Source organism: Notothenia rossii, assembly GCF_949606895.1.
Source record: "Notothenia rossii genome assembly, chromosome: 11".
Taxonomy (NCBI): Eukaryota; Metazoa; Chordata; class Actinopteri; order Perciformes; family Nototheniidae; genus Notothenia; species Notothenia rossii.
Genome location: NC_136910.1, coordinates 37,988,446 through 38,005,819, shown reverse-complemented (window position 1 = coordinate 38,005,819; position 17,374 = coordinate 37,988,446). Strand labels below are relative to the sequence as shown.

General features: G+C 40.1%; 1 protein-coding gene across 1 annotated transcript; it reads right to left on the bottom strand.

The window, feature by feature from the left end:
• Positions 1–42: 42 nt before the first annotated feature.
• On the bottom strand, positions 43–6,930 carry ptcd2 (pentatricopeptide repeat domain 2). Its single transcript, XM_079656940.1, has 10 exons — positions 6,792–6,930; positions 5,957–6,049; positions 5,731–5,860; positions 1,817–1,934; positions 1,647–1,725; positions 1,479–1,570; positions 1,233–1,346; positions 1,060–1,134; positions 856–969; positions 43–636 (listed from the first exon to the last, which is right to left on the bottom strand). Exons 1-10 carry the CDS (start codon positions 6,901–6,903, stop codon positions 415–417), a joined length of 1,149 nt encoding a protein of 382 aa, XP_079513066.1. The 5' UTR covers positions 6,904–6,930; the 3' UTR covers positions 43–414.
• Between the last annotated feature and the right edge of the window lie 10,444 nt (positions 6,931–17,374).

Sequence of the window (17,374 nt, the reverse complement as noted above, 5' to 3'; positions counted from 1 at the left end):
CATTTCCCCCAACTTCTTTACAAATCAAGGCAAGAGGAAGAATCTTTTTCCATTATTAAATGTATCTTTAATCACTCATTCACACTTTTATATACAACACATTCTTCCCAAATCATTCATTATCCATTTCCTTTCAAGGAATTGCTTCATAACCATGAAGATTTTGCATCCAAAATGGTCTTTTAGCAGCTTTGTATTTGAATGCCTGCTCCACAAATATGAACTGTTTTTCAACTGAACTTCTTAACTTCTTCAAATTGGATAGACAAAAAAAACGGGACAAAATTCAGCTCTGCAGATAGATGACTGTGTCTTTTAGGAGTGGTAGATCAGTTATTTCAACAAAGTCTGCTCTAGCCAGAGTTGGTGTTTTTGGACTGATTGCATTCAGCCTTTAGTGAAAGCAGGCTTCTCTCACTCCGACAGCAGAGCGGCCACTCGTGGGCTCAGAGTCCTTTGGCTGTGCCTCCTCTCCTCCATCAGCAGCGACGGCCTCCTCTTCCCTGTTGGCGTGTGGCAGAGCATGCCATCGACGGTCTGCTGGGTCACCTGATCAGCCTGCTCCAGATCTTTCACTATCTGCTCCACCTTCAGCATGTGTGTACTGCCTTCAATCCGCAGGCGCAGCAAATCCACCTGAAACAGGTCATAGGAGGCCACTGAGCTCACTAGCAGTTTTTCAGAGATTTACATATTCATATCCGTAGATTTTTCCTTTTTTATCTTGGGTTAAAATCCTTTAAACCACAGAAAAAAGCATTGACATTAATATTAATTGAAATGTGTAAAATATTTAATTAATGCACCCATAGATATATGGATTTATTTTTTAAAGTTGATATGGAGCAAACTTACCACCTCCTGCGAAAATTCAGGCTTCTTGACAAAAGAAAAGCTCTTTGGCGTCAAGGCTGCAGACAGCAAGGATATGATGTCTGTCACTTCTCCTGACATTGCTAGTATGATAACCTAAATCAACATTTAAAAGGAGAATATATTATTAACGGTCAACATAAGCAACAAGTAGTTAAGTACAGCATAGTTAGGATGCAGACTTGCCTTTAAATTTTGACATAATAGGCTGTTAGGAGCCATTATTTGTGAGAACAAGGACTGTGCCTTTTCTATGTCGTTCTGGAACCAAAAGAAAGGAAAACATATATTATTAATGACAATTTTATATTTTCACATCTCTGTGCATGAAAGAAAGGTGTCAAGAAGATCTTACTAACCTGTCGAAGTGCTAACGCTACAGCAAAGCAGAGAGCATGTCTGGAGATTTTCATCCCTTCAGTCTGTCCGTTCTCGATCATAGCAGTGCACATCCTGTAGGACTCTTCCGTGTTCTGAACAACATAACACACAACTAAATAACGGCAAAGAGATTGTACATCTTAAAACAATAACTGATGTATATTGGAACAGTAATGTACATTTTTTAAAGAAATTATCTGTACATGTTGATTGGTTTGTTTTACCAGTTTATAGAAGGTGGCAGATGCCAGCGTCAATGTGTTTAAGTTGAATGGTACAGGTTGTTTCCTCATGGTTGTTAGTACGTCTAGGAAATCTGCAAAAGGCAAAGTTTGATATATTATATGTGATTATGTGAAAAATAAACACTTGAAGGTTAATCTGTCACCTACTTTCATAATAGCCTTTAGTGAATAACATGTCTAAGGTGATGTTGAAAGACGTTGTTTCGCGGAAAAATCCACTCATACTCTGTTCAGAAAAGTAAAATGAAATGTTATTATTCCAACACTGTCTGGTTTAAACTTTGTCAATAGCACCATAACAAATGTGTTTTTTTTACCTTATCCATAATTGTAGCAGCAGCCAAGTCCTCCATACCCAGCTCATAGCACAGTCTCACAAAGAGAGGACCAAACCTGAAGTCTCCAAACATTAAGTTCCGGTTCTCTGCGTGATACCTAGTGATTGCAAATTAAAGGATAATAACAGATTAGATAAAATAATAAAAAAGGGTATTTATTATTTATACGGATATTAATGTGCAGCATTTGCATTACAAAATGGAAAGATTGAAAATATAAGACAAAAATAAGGACATGTAATAGCTACAATTCAAAAATGTGTGTAATAGCATATGAAGGTCAAATAGATGTGCTTGTACAGTATCGAATTGTAGGTCTCAGTAGTGTAATAGTAGGAGGACATGGTTAAAGAATAATTAATTATATAAATGACATTGCACTAATGTCATATTATGTCCTACCAGTCAGTGGTAAAAAGTTGAGTTGTAATAATACAATATACATAAAATTGATGATGATAGTCAAAGCCATTGTAGACATATTTTAGTTATCTTAAGTGAAGTTGGTAGTAGGGCTGGGCGATATGGTCTCTAAATTATATCGCGATATTTACTGACTATATCGCGATACACGATATATATCGCGATATTCTGAAATGTCCTCTAAAAAAAAAAAATGTATTTAACCCCTTGATGTTTACAGTTTACATTATGATTCTAGTAGTCCCTGCAACATATGTCTGCATTAAACCATTGTTATTTATTCTGTCTTCATTAGTGGTTTCTATTCAGGGCTCGACATTAAGGACTGCCCGATGGCCCGGGGCCATCTAGTATTTAGCTCGGGCAATGAAGCCTCACCTGCTGGTTGCCCGATCGGGCAAATTTTTCAGGGCAATCTCTATTGGGCTCAGGGCCATCTGTAAATTAGCTTAGATGGCCCACAGGGCCATCTCCCAAAATCCTTAATGTCATGCATTGCTATTAAAACGATTTTAACCAACACACAAAAAAAAAATACTTAGAAAAAAGGGAATGTAAAATAATGAGACAAATGTGCGGTAGATCATAAAGTTGAGTTGCACAGTATTTATTCAATACATATTAAAATAAATGTAGGCCTACCCTATACAGTATACATACTGTTGCCTATTTCTATGGGCAAAAACAGAGCTCAATGAAAAGCGCAGAAACCCTTATCCATATCAAAACATATTGAAAGTGCAATAATAAAATAATAAAGTAAAGTCACTGTCACTGGACATTTTTATGTAACATAAATAAAAGGACTTTTTAGACATTTTAAATCAAAGTGCATCTTTTCTTTTAAATCAACAAACCAGTGCATGATGTCAAACTGGTTTGGTCAAAAACTATATACAAAAAAATAGCTGCATTTTGTGCAAGATTGTGCCATGTCTGAAGTCAGTACTAACTGCTTATCTACAGGTTTTGTGCCAAAAACACAAGTCTATCAACTGTGTCGGGTTTGAGAGATGCTCGATGGCATGTAACTATATTCCCACATGTACTGAATAATCGTTCCGATGGAGAACTGGTGGCGGGCATACACAGATACTTTTTTGCCACTTTTTTCAAGTTTGGGAACATTTCCTCATGGGTCTTCCATCACTGCAGGGGATCTGATTCACTGTCAGCATCGGCAGATTGCAAGTAGGCAGACAACTCTGTTTCAATCCGCTCTCTATGTGATGATGTGGCAGAGGATGTTGTTGCCCTTTTGAAGAAGCTTCCAAGGGTTTTCTTTTTTGGTGGCTCTGATACTGCTGGTGCTTGATGTTGTGAAGCAGATGACTCAGCTGTACCCTGGTCAGACTCAGACAGCATTGCCTCCATCTCTGATATGGCTCTGCACTTGGTTTCCTCTAGCTTGTCTTCCGCTATGTATCTTGTTTTGAACCTGGGATCCACTAAGCCAGCCATGTCCAGCAGGTCGTTGGTGGCAGGGTCATCAAATTTCTCCCTCAGATAATCCAGGATGGAGACTTTGATGGACTGAGTAAGTGCAGTGTCATCATCCTGAATTGCCAAGATGCTGGAGTGGAAGAGATGAAGCACAGGCTTTACACGAGACACTGTAACATAGTCTTCCCCTGATAATGCGTCGGTGAATTCCAGGAGGGGTTTTAGGGCCTTGAGCACTGACTCAAGGACTTCCAGGTCTTGCCAGGTCAGAACCAGAGGCCTTGTTTTTTTGTCTGCGGCCAAGACTTGTGAGATAGCTCGCTCCTGCTCCAGCACTCGCTCAATCATTTTGGCTCGGGAGCCCCACCTGGTAGGAGACTCACTGATCAGCTGGTGTGCAGGTAAGTTTAGCTCTTGCTGTGCTGTTCCAAGATCTCTCCTCTTTTTCCAGCTGAATGAGAAACTGCTCACTACCTTCTTACAAACACCAACAGCACGATCGATGCGGGAATCTTTCATGCTTCTCTCTGACAATATAGACAAAGAAACAGAAATCCAACAATTCAGTCAATCAGCATGGAGTTGGCACCCATAATATTTTTGGCAAATATTTTTTAAATACAGCACAGTGCAAAAGTCATAGGCACATGTAATAACAAAAAAGTTAACTGAGAAAGCATAACAAAATTATTAAATAAATGGTTACAAAATATCACAAATAATTACCTTGACTGAGTAGGTTTATCTACTGACACTAATACAGAAAGAAAAAACCTTTGCAGAGTAATATTTTTACTAATCAGTCCTAAATCTCAGTCCGATTTTAAATCAACTTAGGCCAAATAGTGTGTGGTTGCATCATGTATATGAATTGCACAAAACGTTATGAAGTATTCTTAGTGTTTACTAGCAGGCTGTTGTAACATTGCTGATATTAAAAAAATAAAAGAGGCAGACAGATACCCTACTCACCAATTGCGAGGTGCAGCCGGTGGCCAAAACATTGCAGTCTTTTCCACTTATTGAGGCTCACAGCTTTGACGATGTTGTACATTTGTAAGCTGGTTTGTCACTTTTTCTCTCACTTCAACGTACAAGGCTGGCAGAGCTTTCTCCGCAAAATATTCTCGACCAGGCAAGTTATACTTTGGGTCAAGTGTCTTCACGAATTTTGGAAAACCCGGGTTTTCTACCACACTGACTGGGGTCATGTCATGTCTTTGGCAATGTATTGAGTCCCTGCAGCCGTGATTTCTATCCATTTTGAACTTTTTTTGTCATACGGGACTGATTTCGAAAAAGAAGAAGCCAGAGTCATTTGTATCCTGGCTGGTTGCTTAGGCGTTTGTGTGAAACCAGATATTGACATTCTGAGTTTAACACACTCTTCATTTTGTAGTGGATGATGGATTTTTAGATGTTGGAACAAATTTGAGGTACTACTATCTTTGGCGGCAACGGATTTGCTGCATAGTTTACAGATTACCGTTGTTTGAGAAACGTCATCCTTATGGTAACCAAACCACCGCCAAATTACAGACCCAGTGCTGTTCTTTTTTTGAACATGTTCGTCAGCCTCAGCACCTCTATCTTCCATAGTCGTTCCGTTTTTAAATTAACATGTTGTGCTAAGGTTTAAACCATTTAAACTAGCTAACCTTTGCCCTCCTCAAAACAAATGCCTCTCACTGTGCGTGTGTGTGCAAGTTGGGCGGGGCCTGCGTGTGTGCCTGCGTGTGTGACTGTGTCTATGAGGGAGAAAGGAAAGCTCACTTTCGCCGCGGCGGGAAACTGATTTGACAACGTAATACTCGATGTTCACGATGTGGTCATTTACGACATCGCATGTAGTGCAATCCACGATGTATCGTGTAAATTCGATATATCGCCCAGCCCTAGTTGGTAGCATCTGGTTTTGTTCAGTTTAATATTGGTTACGGCATTTTGGAGAATAAAAAGAGGATAGCACAATTATTTGATGCTGTAATGGATGCTTGAAATAACTATCAATACAGGATGTACCATACCTAAAGATGGCATCTCTGGCGATCACCATGTCATCTGCGGATTGGCACATGTGAAGGAGAAGCTTCAAATCATCTTTCAGAATCAGGTCATTCCTCTGTAGCTTCTGACTGAACAGCTCAATAAAATTTCCTGTAAAATAAAGTAAAGATATAAGCTTTTACTTTGTGGATCATAATGCAGGACATAAAACTACAGCTTTAGAAGCATTAAGAATAAATAGTTCACCTTTAGCTCCAGTGAGAAGGTGAGCCACAGCCAGCTTATTTTTCTGGAATTCTTGTAATTTGATAACTTCTTGTGATAACAAATGCCTCTTAGCTGCAAAGAAAAAATACAGTGTTGAAAGAAGAATTCAGATATTTTAATTAATCAAAGTAACAAAACTACAGTTTAGAAATACCCCTAGATTCCATATTCAAAAGCAAGTATTAGCACCAAAATACTCAAAGTACCAAAAAATTCTCCATATCATTAACATATTATTTATCATACTATAGGATTATAATTAGTGATGCATTAATGTGCGTATCATTTTGATATTGCTGCTAGTAAATGTGAAACTCATTTTATAAGTTAGCTTGACCTGTTTTAATATAAATTATGTATTAGTTTATTCATATGTTGTATTTATTGTATAATTATGTTGTTATTGTATAATCAGTATGTAAAGTACAATATTTACTTACAAATAAATACTCAAGTGAAGTAACGTTTTGCCTACCAGTACCTCACACTTATACTGAAGTACACTACAAGTTAATGTACTTTCCATCATTGCCAATAACTAAAAAAAATGAACTCAATATTGAGTAAGCTTATACCTGTATTACGAATGTCCAAATTTAATGAATGAGACGGACATACAACTGCTATACAATGCAAGTAAAACTGCAGGTACACCGTGTTTTGGTGGGGTTTTATGACGCATTAAAGACATTTACAGGCAGCTGTAGTATCCTTGTTATTTACATGCTGCCAGTGTAGCATCTCTGTCTGTTAAACCAGCTAGCTTTGAAGGTCACCTGACAGGAAACATATTGAAAAGTTGAGTTAAATGTACCTCCTGTGCAGCATTCAATCCACCCTGGCTGTAAAACTCCAACAAACAGTCCTTTCGAAGGTTCATGTACCAACGACCGACATAATTTACCAATCCTGGCCAGCGCCATCATGGATATGTAAGTAAGAACTGGAGCGGATACAGCATGCTAGAGAGGCGAAGTCCCGCCCATCTACTTCCGACCCATGGGGCCTTCGGAATTCGGAAAAATTATGTATTGAAGTCAATGGGGAGAAAAAACGTATCTTTCGATCCCGTTTGAATTGTGCCACGAATTATACATATGATGTTTGTCAATCTTAACAAATTATTTCCATGTCAAAAAAGTCACAGTTTGTCATAAAACTGTTGAAATATAAGACTAGGAAAAATACACAACTAGAAAGACTACAAATCCCAGAATCCCGGTCCTGCATGCTGGCTCTTACGGACAGTGGCGGAGCCAGGACATTTTCAGTGGAGTGGCCAGGGTGGAACCAGAGATCATTTTGGGGTGGCATTGAAATCACTATTATATGAACATAAAAATACATCTCACTATAAAATAAGGGGTTATTCAAGGCACCTACAACACACCGCTACATTAGATCAAATAATATTCAGTATAACTAACCATTTTTTTCTTATTCCCACAGGCAAAGTATCAGCGAAGCTTACATTATACAAATATAGTGCAATATACAGACTGTTTAGCTTATGGTGATCAGCAGCCCTATGAGCTCATTCTCTCAGTGTACCATCCTAGTACCAGGAGTATAGTACTAGGAGCAGTGGGCAGCTATTGTACAGCGCCCGGGGAGCAATGGGAGTGAGGGGGGAAGGGGGATGTCCGGTGCCTTGCTCAAGGGCACCGCGGCAGGGCAGGAGGTGAACTGGGACCTCTCCAAGTAGAAGTCCACACTCCAAATGTAGGTCTGGTCGGGGACTTGAACCGGCGACCCTACGGCTCACAGTCCAAGCCCCTACTGACTGCCATAGATTTAGTCCCTAATTTTGCTCTCAAAGTGCACCAGATTGATGCATTTAACTTCAACATTTAAAAAGAAATCTTCCCGGACCCCCCTAGAGGAGGTGAGGTCCACCACCTGCCCACAACCCCTATTAAATTGTCTCAGCCACATTGAGGATGCTTCCTACGCCCATGTTTTATTCCATGTGTCAACTCAGGCAAATTGGGTCAAAATGTTATTGCATCAATGATCTGTTAACATTAAAATCACTAAATAAATGCTGTAACTATTTTTGCTCTAGGCAACTCAAGGGCTCAGGTAATGTGATTACTATATGAATAATGGTCCAAAATAACATAAAATGCATAGGGTTTTTAGTTAAAAGCCCTAAGCCTGCTTTTCAGGTTTCAGGCTTGGAAATGACATTCCCAGAACTAATGACATTATCTTCCCTTCTAAAAGGGTTAAATTAATAATCTTTTTTTCTCAAAGTATAATGATATACCTGTGAGTTGGATGTAGAAAAGTCAGAATCAATATAGATGTTTTTTTATTTTAAAGAAAATTCAGATTGAACATGGTAAAAAACTGTAAATTATAGTGTCCGTCCAAAAGATATGTTGTACTTATATTGAAAACTAACCTTGGATGATGGGTTAGTAGACTAATAGCTTTAGGAATCTAAAGTACAACATATAATAAGTACCCTGTATCAAGATTGATGCAAAACAAATGATATTTGACCTTTTTTGTTGATAACGTTGCGAGTTTGTATCTTTCAGTGTTGAGGTGGGCACCGTTAGATTCTGTGTCTTTACGATCATAAACGATGTGTTGGATGTGCAGCTAGGATAAGTAATAAGGGAGCTGAGTGATTTTCGGTGCAATAGGTTAGCATTTTTCGCTCGGGGCTAATTCAGAGGCTCACTGTTAGCATTGTGTGTTTTTTTTTAACAAAATAAATGAAAAAGACCAGTTAAATTAGTTTTTTCCCGTTATATGGATATAAAATATTCATAGTTTATTAAATATTAAGGTTCCTTAGACGTTGTTTCCTGCAAATGGCGCGATTTCGGCCCCGGTCCGTGGGGCCTAAGAGTAACATACTTTCGTCGCCGGCCGGCCGATACATGCCGCGCATTAAGTGGGCCTGTCTGTCAATTAATCCCCGGGCCACTTTTTCCCCCCAGTCCGCGCCTGGTCCTGCCCTCTGGCCATACATACAGTATAAGACTAACATTCCTGACAATAGATCTCAATAGTCATCTTTCATGGTGTAAATGCCTTTAATAATACCATTTTTGAATGAAACATTCTCAACACGAATGCATCAATCCAAATAAATATAACTTAAATATGTGGGAAAATACTGTGTTTGAAATGTATAAATGAAATGAGATGTTAGCTTTTTGTTTTGATATATATATATATATTGTATTCCAGTCTCCCTTCAGATATGTTAAGTGGCATGTAATTCAACACAATGCTGCTCACCTCCTTTAGTTGGGAGAAAAGCTGGTTCAGGTTCAGCATTATGGGGTGTACAGGAGCTTTGGATAATTAACTTTTGGAAGAAAATAAGTTAAATGAATTGTAAGTTTAGTGAGTACATTATCAATATAACGTTATATTAATGTGAATTATTGATGAATGATGAAAGGTTACTTCAACATTTTTTTCTTAATGTTCTAAAATAGTTTTGGCCCCCGTGGTGAGGGTGTTTGGGGTGGCCAATAGGGTACCAGGATTCACCCCCCAGCTCCGCCACTGCTTAAGGAACCGACGAACTCCCCTTTTGTGTATGTACAGCTCACAACATGCCCAGACTTGTAGTGATTTTCACCTCGTTTAATACTTTTCGCCTCATTCTGAAAGAAAGAAGTGAAATGTGCTAACGTGACGGCCGTCTTGGTGTGTGGTGCGGGACAGGAGATGTAGTTCATTGAGCGGTTTCACACAAAAAAAGTGTTACTTCACAGTTTTACGACACTTGAAAAAAAATTTGACTTGCAAAATTATCTTTTAAATTGACAAACATCATATGTGTAATTTGAGGCACAATTCAAACGTGATCGAAAGATAATCTTTCTCTCGCCATCGACTTCAATACATATTTTCTCTGAAATAAGGTCCCATGGAGGTCCACCGGAAGGGGAGGGACTTCACCACTCTATTGCCTAGCTAGCCAATGAGCCTAGCAGAGCTGACAAATTGTTGTTAGCCGACAGTTAGGCTCGTACCGGTCACTCAAAGTGACCATGCCCTAATTTATGCATAACTTTAAGACTGAATATGAATTAAACAAATGAGTTGAGAAAAAAATCACCCCCTAGACAGTTATCATGAGGGGGGAATCTAACTATACAGAGAATATGGTTTTTTGAACCACGATGTAAACATGTTTATTTCTGCTGTAAAGTTGGTCATTTTAACATGGGCTCTATGGAAATTGCTCCCTTCTGCAGATTGCTCCTACTGGCCACTAGATGAACTGCAGTTTGAGGCGAAGTCCACAGTGAGAGAGGGCAAAAGTGCATACGGATGGCATACCCCCGGAGGTCTTCAACTACTGTGATCTCGATGACCTCATCCTAGACTTTTGCAACTCGCTCTACTGCACAACATGCAACCTGATATATGGTCTCTCTCCAACATCATCCCGGTGCCTAAAGCTGGAGACCTCTCAAAGCCAGACAACTACCGAGGCATCAGCCTGACATGTATCACCGCAAAGGTTTACAACCGGATGATACTGAACAGGATACGGCACGCCATCGACCCTCACCTGAGGGAGAACCAGAATGGCTTTCGAGAGGGGAGAACCACCGCAGCCCAGATCTTGGCACTAAGGAGAATGATCGAGGAGGTGAAAAAGGATAACCTGACTGCTGTACTGTGCTTTATCGACTTCAAAAAGGCATTTGGCTCGATCCACAGAAGCACAATGGTGAAGATCCTTGAAGCCTACGGTGTCCCTCCGAAGCTACTCCGGTCTATAGAGACCATGTACGCAGCAACAAGGGCCAGGGTTGTGACCCCAGATGGCAACAGCGAGGAGTTTGACATCCTGGGTGGGGTAATGCAAGGGGACACCCTGGCCCCCTTCCTCTTCATCATGGTCCTGGATTATGCACTCAGGAAGGCCATCAGTTCACTCTAACACCAAGGAGGTCGACACCCCACAGTAGTCCTGACAGACCTGGACTATGCGGACGACATCAGCCTGCTCTCCGGCAGCATGGAGCAAGCACAGGAACTCCTGAACAGAGTGGAGTCAGAGTATGCCAAGGTTGGCCTTAGGCTAAACGCCAAGAAAACTGAGGTTATCACCTATAACAACCACCGGAACATCCACCTCTGACAACAACAGAAGGCACTGTGCTTAAAGAAGTCAAGGAATTAAAGTACCTGGGCTCATGGGTCAACTCAACCGAGCAAGATCTTAAGGTGAGGAAGGCACTTGCATGGAGGGCCCTGAACATCATGACCAGTGTATGGAACTCCAACCTTCCCCGTCAAATCAAACTCAGCTTCTTCTATGCAACGGTAGAGTCTGTTCTCCTCTATGGCAGTGAATGCTGGAGCCTGAAGCCAACCCTGCAAAGGTCTCTAGACGGATGCTACACCAGAATGTTGCGAGCAGTACTTAACATCAGCAAGAGTGTACATGTAACCAACAAGATCCTGTACGAGGGAATACCAAGGGTGAGCGAGAAAATTGCAGCCAGGAGAATGAGACTAGCAGGACATTATCAAAGGCATCAAGAGCTGCCAGCCGGCAAATTGGTGCTGTGGGAACCAACACACGGGCATCGGTCACGAGGACGTCCTGCACAAACATACGTGGACGTACTCAAGAATGACGCAGGAGCACAAAGTACCAATGAACTGGCCAGATGTATGGAGAACCGGGATGACTGGAAGCAACGATGGAGGGCTCGTCTGAGGACGACCTAAAGAGAGAGAGTTGAGGCACTTCCTTATTGGCCTCCCGGCTCTGCCCCAGAGTTTGAGTAAAACACACAGTTGCAAACGTACTCAAAATATTAGAGTTTGAAATTAGACAGAGGTGTAAGAAGTACTCAGATCTTGTATAGGAATAGTCTGTTACAATAAAAGTCCTGCATTCAAAATGTTAATCAAGTAAAATTAGAAAAGTATTATCAAAATATAGTTAAAGTACCAAAAGTAAAGTAGTAATTGTGCAGATTGGTCCATTTCAGAATAATATATATGATGTGTTTCATAATGATTGATCATTAAAGTGTTTTCAAATCTGGTAAAGGTGCAGCTAGTTTTAATGACTTTGGATCTGTCATTAGCCAGCATGGTTTTTCATACCACTGCTACACTGACGACACCCATTTAATTCTGTCCTTTCCCCGCTCAGAGACCCAGGTCGTCGCACGCATCTCTGCTTGTCTAGCTGACATCTCTCAGTGGATGTCTGCCCACCACCTCAAGCTCGACCTTGACAAGACTGAACTGCTTTTCCTTCCGGGAAAAGATTGTCCCACTCTTGACCTAACAATCAACATCGGCATCTCTATTGTTTCCCTGACTCAGACTGCAAGGAATCTGGGTGTGATCCTAGATAACAAACTGTCCTTCACTGCAAACATTGCTGCTACAACCCGCTGCTGCAGATACACGCTTTACAACTTCAGGAGGATACGCCCCCAGCTAACCCAGAAAGCGACGCAGATTCTGGTCCAGGCTCTCGTCATCTCACGCCTAGACTACTGCAACTCCCTCCTGGCTGGTCTACCTGCATGTGCCATCCGACCTCTGCAGCTCATCCAGAATGCAGCGGCTCGTCTGGTCTTCAACCTTCCTAAATTTTCCCACACCATGCTCCGCTCACTTCACTGGCTTCCAGTAACTGCTAGAATCCACTTCAAGACAATGGTACTTGCGTACCATGCTGCGAATGGATCTGGCCCTTCCTACATCCCATGGTTAAACCGTACACCCCAGCAAGTGCACTCCGCTCTGCATCGGCCAAACGGCTCGCTGCACCAGCCCTGCGAGGGGGACCCAAGTTCCCATCAGCAAAAACACGTCGGTTTGCTATCCTGGCTCCAAAATGGCGGAATGAGCTCCCCATTGAAATCAGGACAGCAGATAGCTTGCACATCTTCCAGCGCAGACTGAAAACTCATCTCTTTCGACTCCACTTCGAGCGATTGAATTACTAACAAATAATTGCTGACAAAGCACATATCAGGGTTGCCAACTCTCACGCATCTGTCGTGTGACACACACTTTCAATCTCAATCTCACGCTCTCACGCTGGCCAAACTATTCTCACACCAAAAACAAGATGAACCGGCGATCGTTTTTGGTTGGTTATTTACAATGTTGAGTTGACAGCTGCTCAAGCAGTCGATCCGGTCCCTCCCCGCCCCCAACACCCTCAACAACGTTAACAGGCAGCAGAGCATTGGGAGCTGGTTGGTCAATTCCCGACCCTTATTGCGCATGCACAGATCTAAGATCCAGTAGAAATGATAAAAAAGTAAAGGTCTGCTGGTTATTGTTCTACTTGGCCAAAATACAGTCAAAGAGTATATGAGAGTGTGTTAATTAATATATTTGGCAGTTTGGAGTAAGTCTGTAGATTTGTTTGTGTGTGTGTGTTTCATGTATAGGCCTCTCACGATAATTAATTTTGTTGGATACATTTTCCCGGAAATTATTGCGATAAACGATAATATTGTCGGCACCGTTGGATGACCATTTTAGACCACTGACATAATGATAATATATAATAATAATTCAAGTACATCCTTTCAAACTGCTAGCCACGTCCTCATGTAAATGGCAATTTATCGAGTTCATTTTTATTTATCGCGACAGGCACACAATAAAACAGTGGAAACATGTGTTTGACTTTCATTAGTGAATGAGACGTTGTGCCCTTTATAGTCTGTGTCCAAGATGGTGTATTTGTATATATTGTATATATATCCTATATTACTATATGCTAAGGTCCCGCTGCTGACACAATAGCAGTCATTTAGTGTGGTTATGTGTAATTAAACCCATGATATCAAAATCTCACTCCAGCCAGGTACCCAAAGTTGGCAACCCTGACTTATATACTAATAAAGGACTCGCTTATCTAAAGCCAGTCGAGTAGCACTTGACATTTTTTAGCTCTATGAAACCTGATGTACTTATATGATTCTGTTTTCTTCAAGTTTGTATCTTGTTGGTCGAATGCACTTATCGTAAGTCGCTTTGGATAAAAGCGTCAGCTAAATGCAATGTAATGTTATGTATACTGCAGGGTAGCTTGTGGATTTACTCCAGGTGTAACTAAATTCTTATTTAAGAGTTGATTATATTTCACATCATTAATCCAGATCTGTAAAGTAACTAAAGGTATTAAATACATGTAATGGAGTAAAAGTACACCATTTACCTCTGACTGTAGTAGAGTAGTACAAAGTCAAGTAAAGTACAAATATTTCAAAATTGTACTTAAGTACACTTGAATAAGTGTACTTATAACTTTCCACATCTGAAATCAGATACGACTTCAAGTCATGTGATAATAATTCTTAGTATTTGATCCTTCAACTTGGCCTCAGGAAATGCAAGGACTTCACAGTTTTGGCAACACGGTTTGGAGAAAGCAAATCGGAGGCTTAAAAAGAGACATGGAGGTGCATCTTCATCATCTTCATCATCTAGCATGCAAGAAGTGTAAATAGAGGGCAGTGAAGGAGACACTGAGGATGACCACGCTTTGTGTGGGGTGAGTACCAAATGCTGTCTCCTGGTACTCATATGAGTAACTCATTAAAAAAGTTATGTGCACCCCTGCTTATACTCTTTTAGACAAACCTCTCTTCGTGTTTGTGCTATTACATGTTTAAAGTTTTGTTTTATTTTTTATTTCATGACCAAAGGGGTTCTTCTTTTAACCTACAGGTGGTGCTGTTGTACTTTACTGTAAACATGTCAGAGGAGTTTGCTGCTGTCAGGAAATGTGAGACTATTGGTCTTCTTTTAACAGGTTGTCAGTTGCAATACACAACAATATGTATTATTAGTTTAGTGATATCGTTTTGCATTTATCTACTACTTTCCACTTCTGAATAGATGCTACACTGCATTTTTTTCAGCACCTATCGCAAAGTAAAATGTTGTCTAATCAAAAATAATAATAAATCTACACATTTTCATTGAGAATATGTAGACCCCAACATCTTCCAGACTCACATCTTATTTAAACAGAATTGCATTTGTACCTCATCTCACATTTAGGATGGGAGTCTGAGACGCCAAACCCTGCCACCACTGTACCCATTGACCTGCAGCTTTACATAAGCAAGGACCTACTGTACATCCTTATGGAAGAGTTCAGTTGCATTTTCAATGTGATGCAGGGGTCACACATTTGCCTTTTTCTTGAAATACTTTTGCAAATTCAAGGACTATAATATTATGAGCACAAAAGTTACAGCATAGTTGTTAGCAATGAAAATCTTAAGTCCCAGTCTCCTCAAACAGTACAACATATGATAAAGATATACAAAGAAAAATAAATACATAAAATAGTGCAAATGACATAATATTGCAAGTAAAATAAGATGAAACAGAATGTAAAATAAACACTGTACAGTAGATACACTTCCTGTATTTTGTATGATATATAAATATGTAGACTAGCCGATGTGTGCTATAAACATAAGCAAGTGAAGAGACAGAGTTTAGGAGCTCAACAGAATCTATGTATTCATTCATATTCTGTTACTTGTAAATTCTTATCCAGTTGTTCAAATGTGCACCATGAATTTGTTAATATCATCCTATAATCTTATAGTATTTATTTAGAACTCTGTGGAAACATGTTTGCTAAACCTGCAGCCATTTGGAGAATATTCATTACAATTATCATGGTGTTTCTTAAAGGTACTCCTAAGATCTCAGCAGAGACAAAATAGGGCTGGGAGTCTGGGACAAGGAGTTCCCTACTGTTGCCCTGGCAACAAGACCTCAGCCCATCCTGTTGAGATTGCCTGCTTAGCCAATCAGAAACAAGGCCTTTGATAATTTATGGCATCCTGCAAGGTGTATGTCTCTGCGGGTTTCTCTCTTTCTCTGTATGTATATTTTGCATTATTAAAAAAGGTTATCAGGTTTATCAAACATAAACCTTATCTAAAGCTACAGGTTTAGGGTTTAGTGGGACGACAGCTCCTGAATTACTGTAATAATGTATTTAATCAACGGGGAAATACAGCACTGTTTGTAGGGGAGGTTTATTTTAGCACTTGCAGACAGACAGTAGCTCTTTCATCTCCTTCGCTTTATCCCTGCGTGCACTTCCCTTTGGTTTTGGAAAGTGCCCGGGGATGTCCCATCATCATTAATAAATGTCCCTGCTGAAACAGTTACGGCACAGGAAAAAAAGGAAAAAACAGCTGCTCGTGATTCCTGTGTCAGACACTGTCCTTGAAATACAATTTAATAGGTTAGCTTCAATATAGCAAGATTTTCAACGTAGCATACATTTACATGCATGTTTATTCAATCAATTATAGCCTGGGACTGCATGTTGGTTTTGGGAAGGGAGGCACTCTCATTTCCATAACTTGTATATGGTAATGTAATACTATATGGAAGGAAATCTAAAAGCTTTCCACTTACTGGTGTGCAGCCATCACCACTCTGTGGGGGTGTATAAGTCACCAGACATGTGGCTTTGTGATGCAACACTGTACAGGAAATGGATATTGGATTGAGTAGAAATGTCCTCTCATCCTGCTCTGCTTTTCTTAATTAGTCTGTCACTTTCGTCTCTAGGGAATCTGATCTAAAAGGGCCTTCAGTTTGCTCCATACTGGAGCCGCTAAAAGTGTTATTATTTTTCTCAAGACATGTTTCATGTTCTGCATATCTTAATATATTATAAAGATCGGTTCATCTGATAGTTCACATTAATTTATTATATTTTCTTCACTCTCCTTTGCATTGTACATTGGCTGGGGTTAGCATGGTCTTAAATTGAAGCTAGTGCTGATTACAGCCAGTGTAAATGTTCTCCCATTGCAGGTGTTTTCCTGATATCTACATAAAAGGATATGCACATTAAGTATGTTGTAAGATTTGTACTCAAGTGTTTTCCACAGGTGCTGAGTTGTGGCTGCCCACTGTTCCTACATTATGATAATTGCATCCTAGCTTTTGTCTGCACCAAATTGTGTGAAAATCAAATCAAATAGTTGTCAAGCTGTATCATTAAAAGCCAACAATGTTATTTTGCTGGTGTTGCTATACATTTTTTCAGTGGCTCACAAGAGTTTGTAGGACGCATCATTAAAGGACCATGAATGTCTGTGCAAAATGTTATCACAATCCATAGTTGAGTTATTTAAGTCCAACTTAATGTCAGAAAATGTAACATGCCAAGCCAGGCGAATAGCTTTACTTACAGAGGAAAACAGTGTCAAAACACTCACAGACAGCTCTTTCCTCTTAGCTTAGCCACAGCTAAGTCTCGTAGGATAAATCCCTCTGAGGGAACATAAAAGCCAATCTATTCTGTCTGGCTCTCAAGGACGCTAAGACAGACGACTTCCTCCCTGGATGTTGCTTCTAGCCAATCACCTGTGTGCACAT

Bases quoted from the DNA above. Each gene is read 5' to 3' on its own strand.
- ptcd2 (XM_079656940.1), bottom strand. From the start codon at position 6,903: ATGATGGCGCTGGCCAGGATTGGTAAATTATGTCGGTCGTTGGTACAT. The intron at 1,935-5,730 runs GTATGGTACATC...TGCAATCACTAG, and splicing joins GCCAGAGATGCCATCTTTAG to GTATCACGCAGAGAACCGGA. The intron at 1,347-1,478 runs GTAAAACAAACC...TATGTTGTTCAG, and splicing joins CTGCCACCTTCTATAAACTG to AACACGGAAGAGTCCTACAG.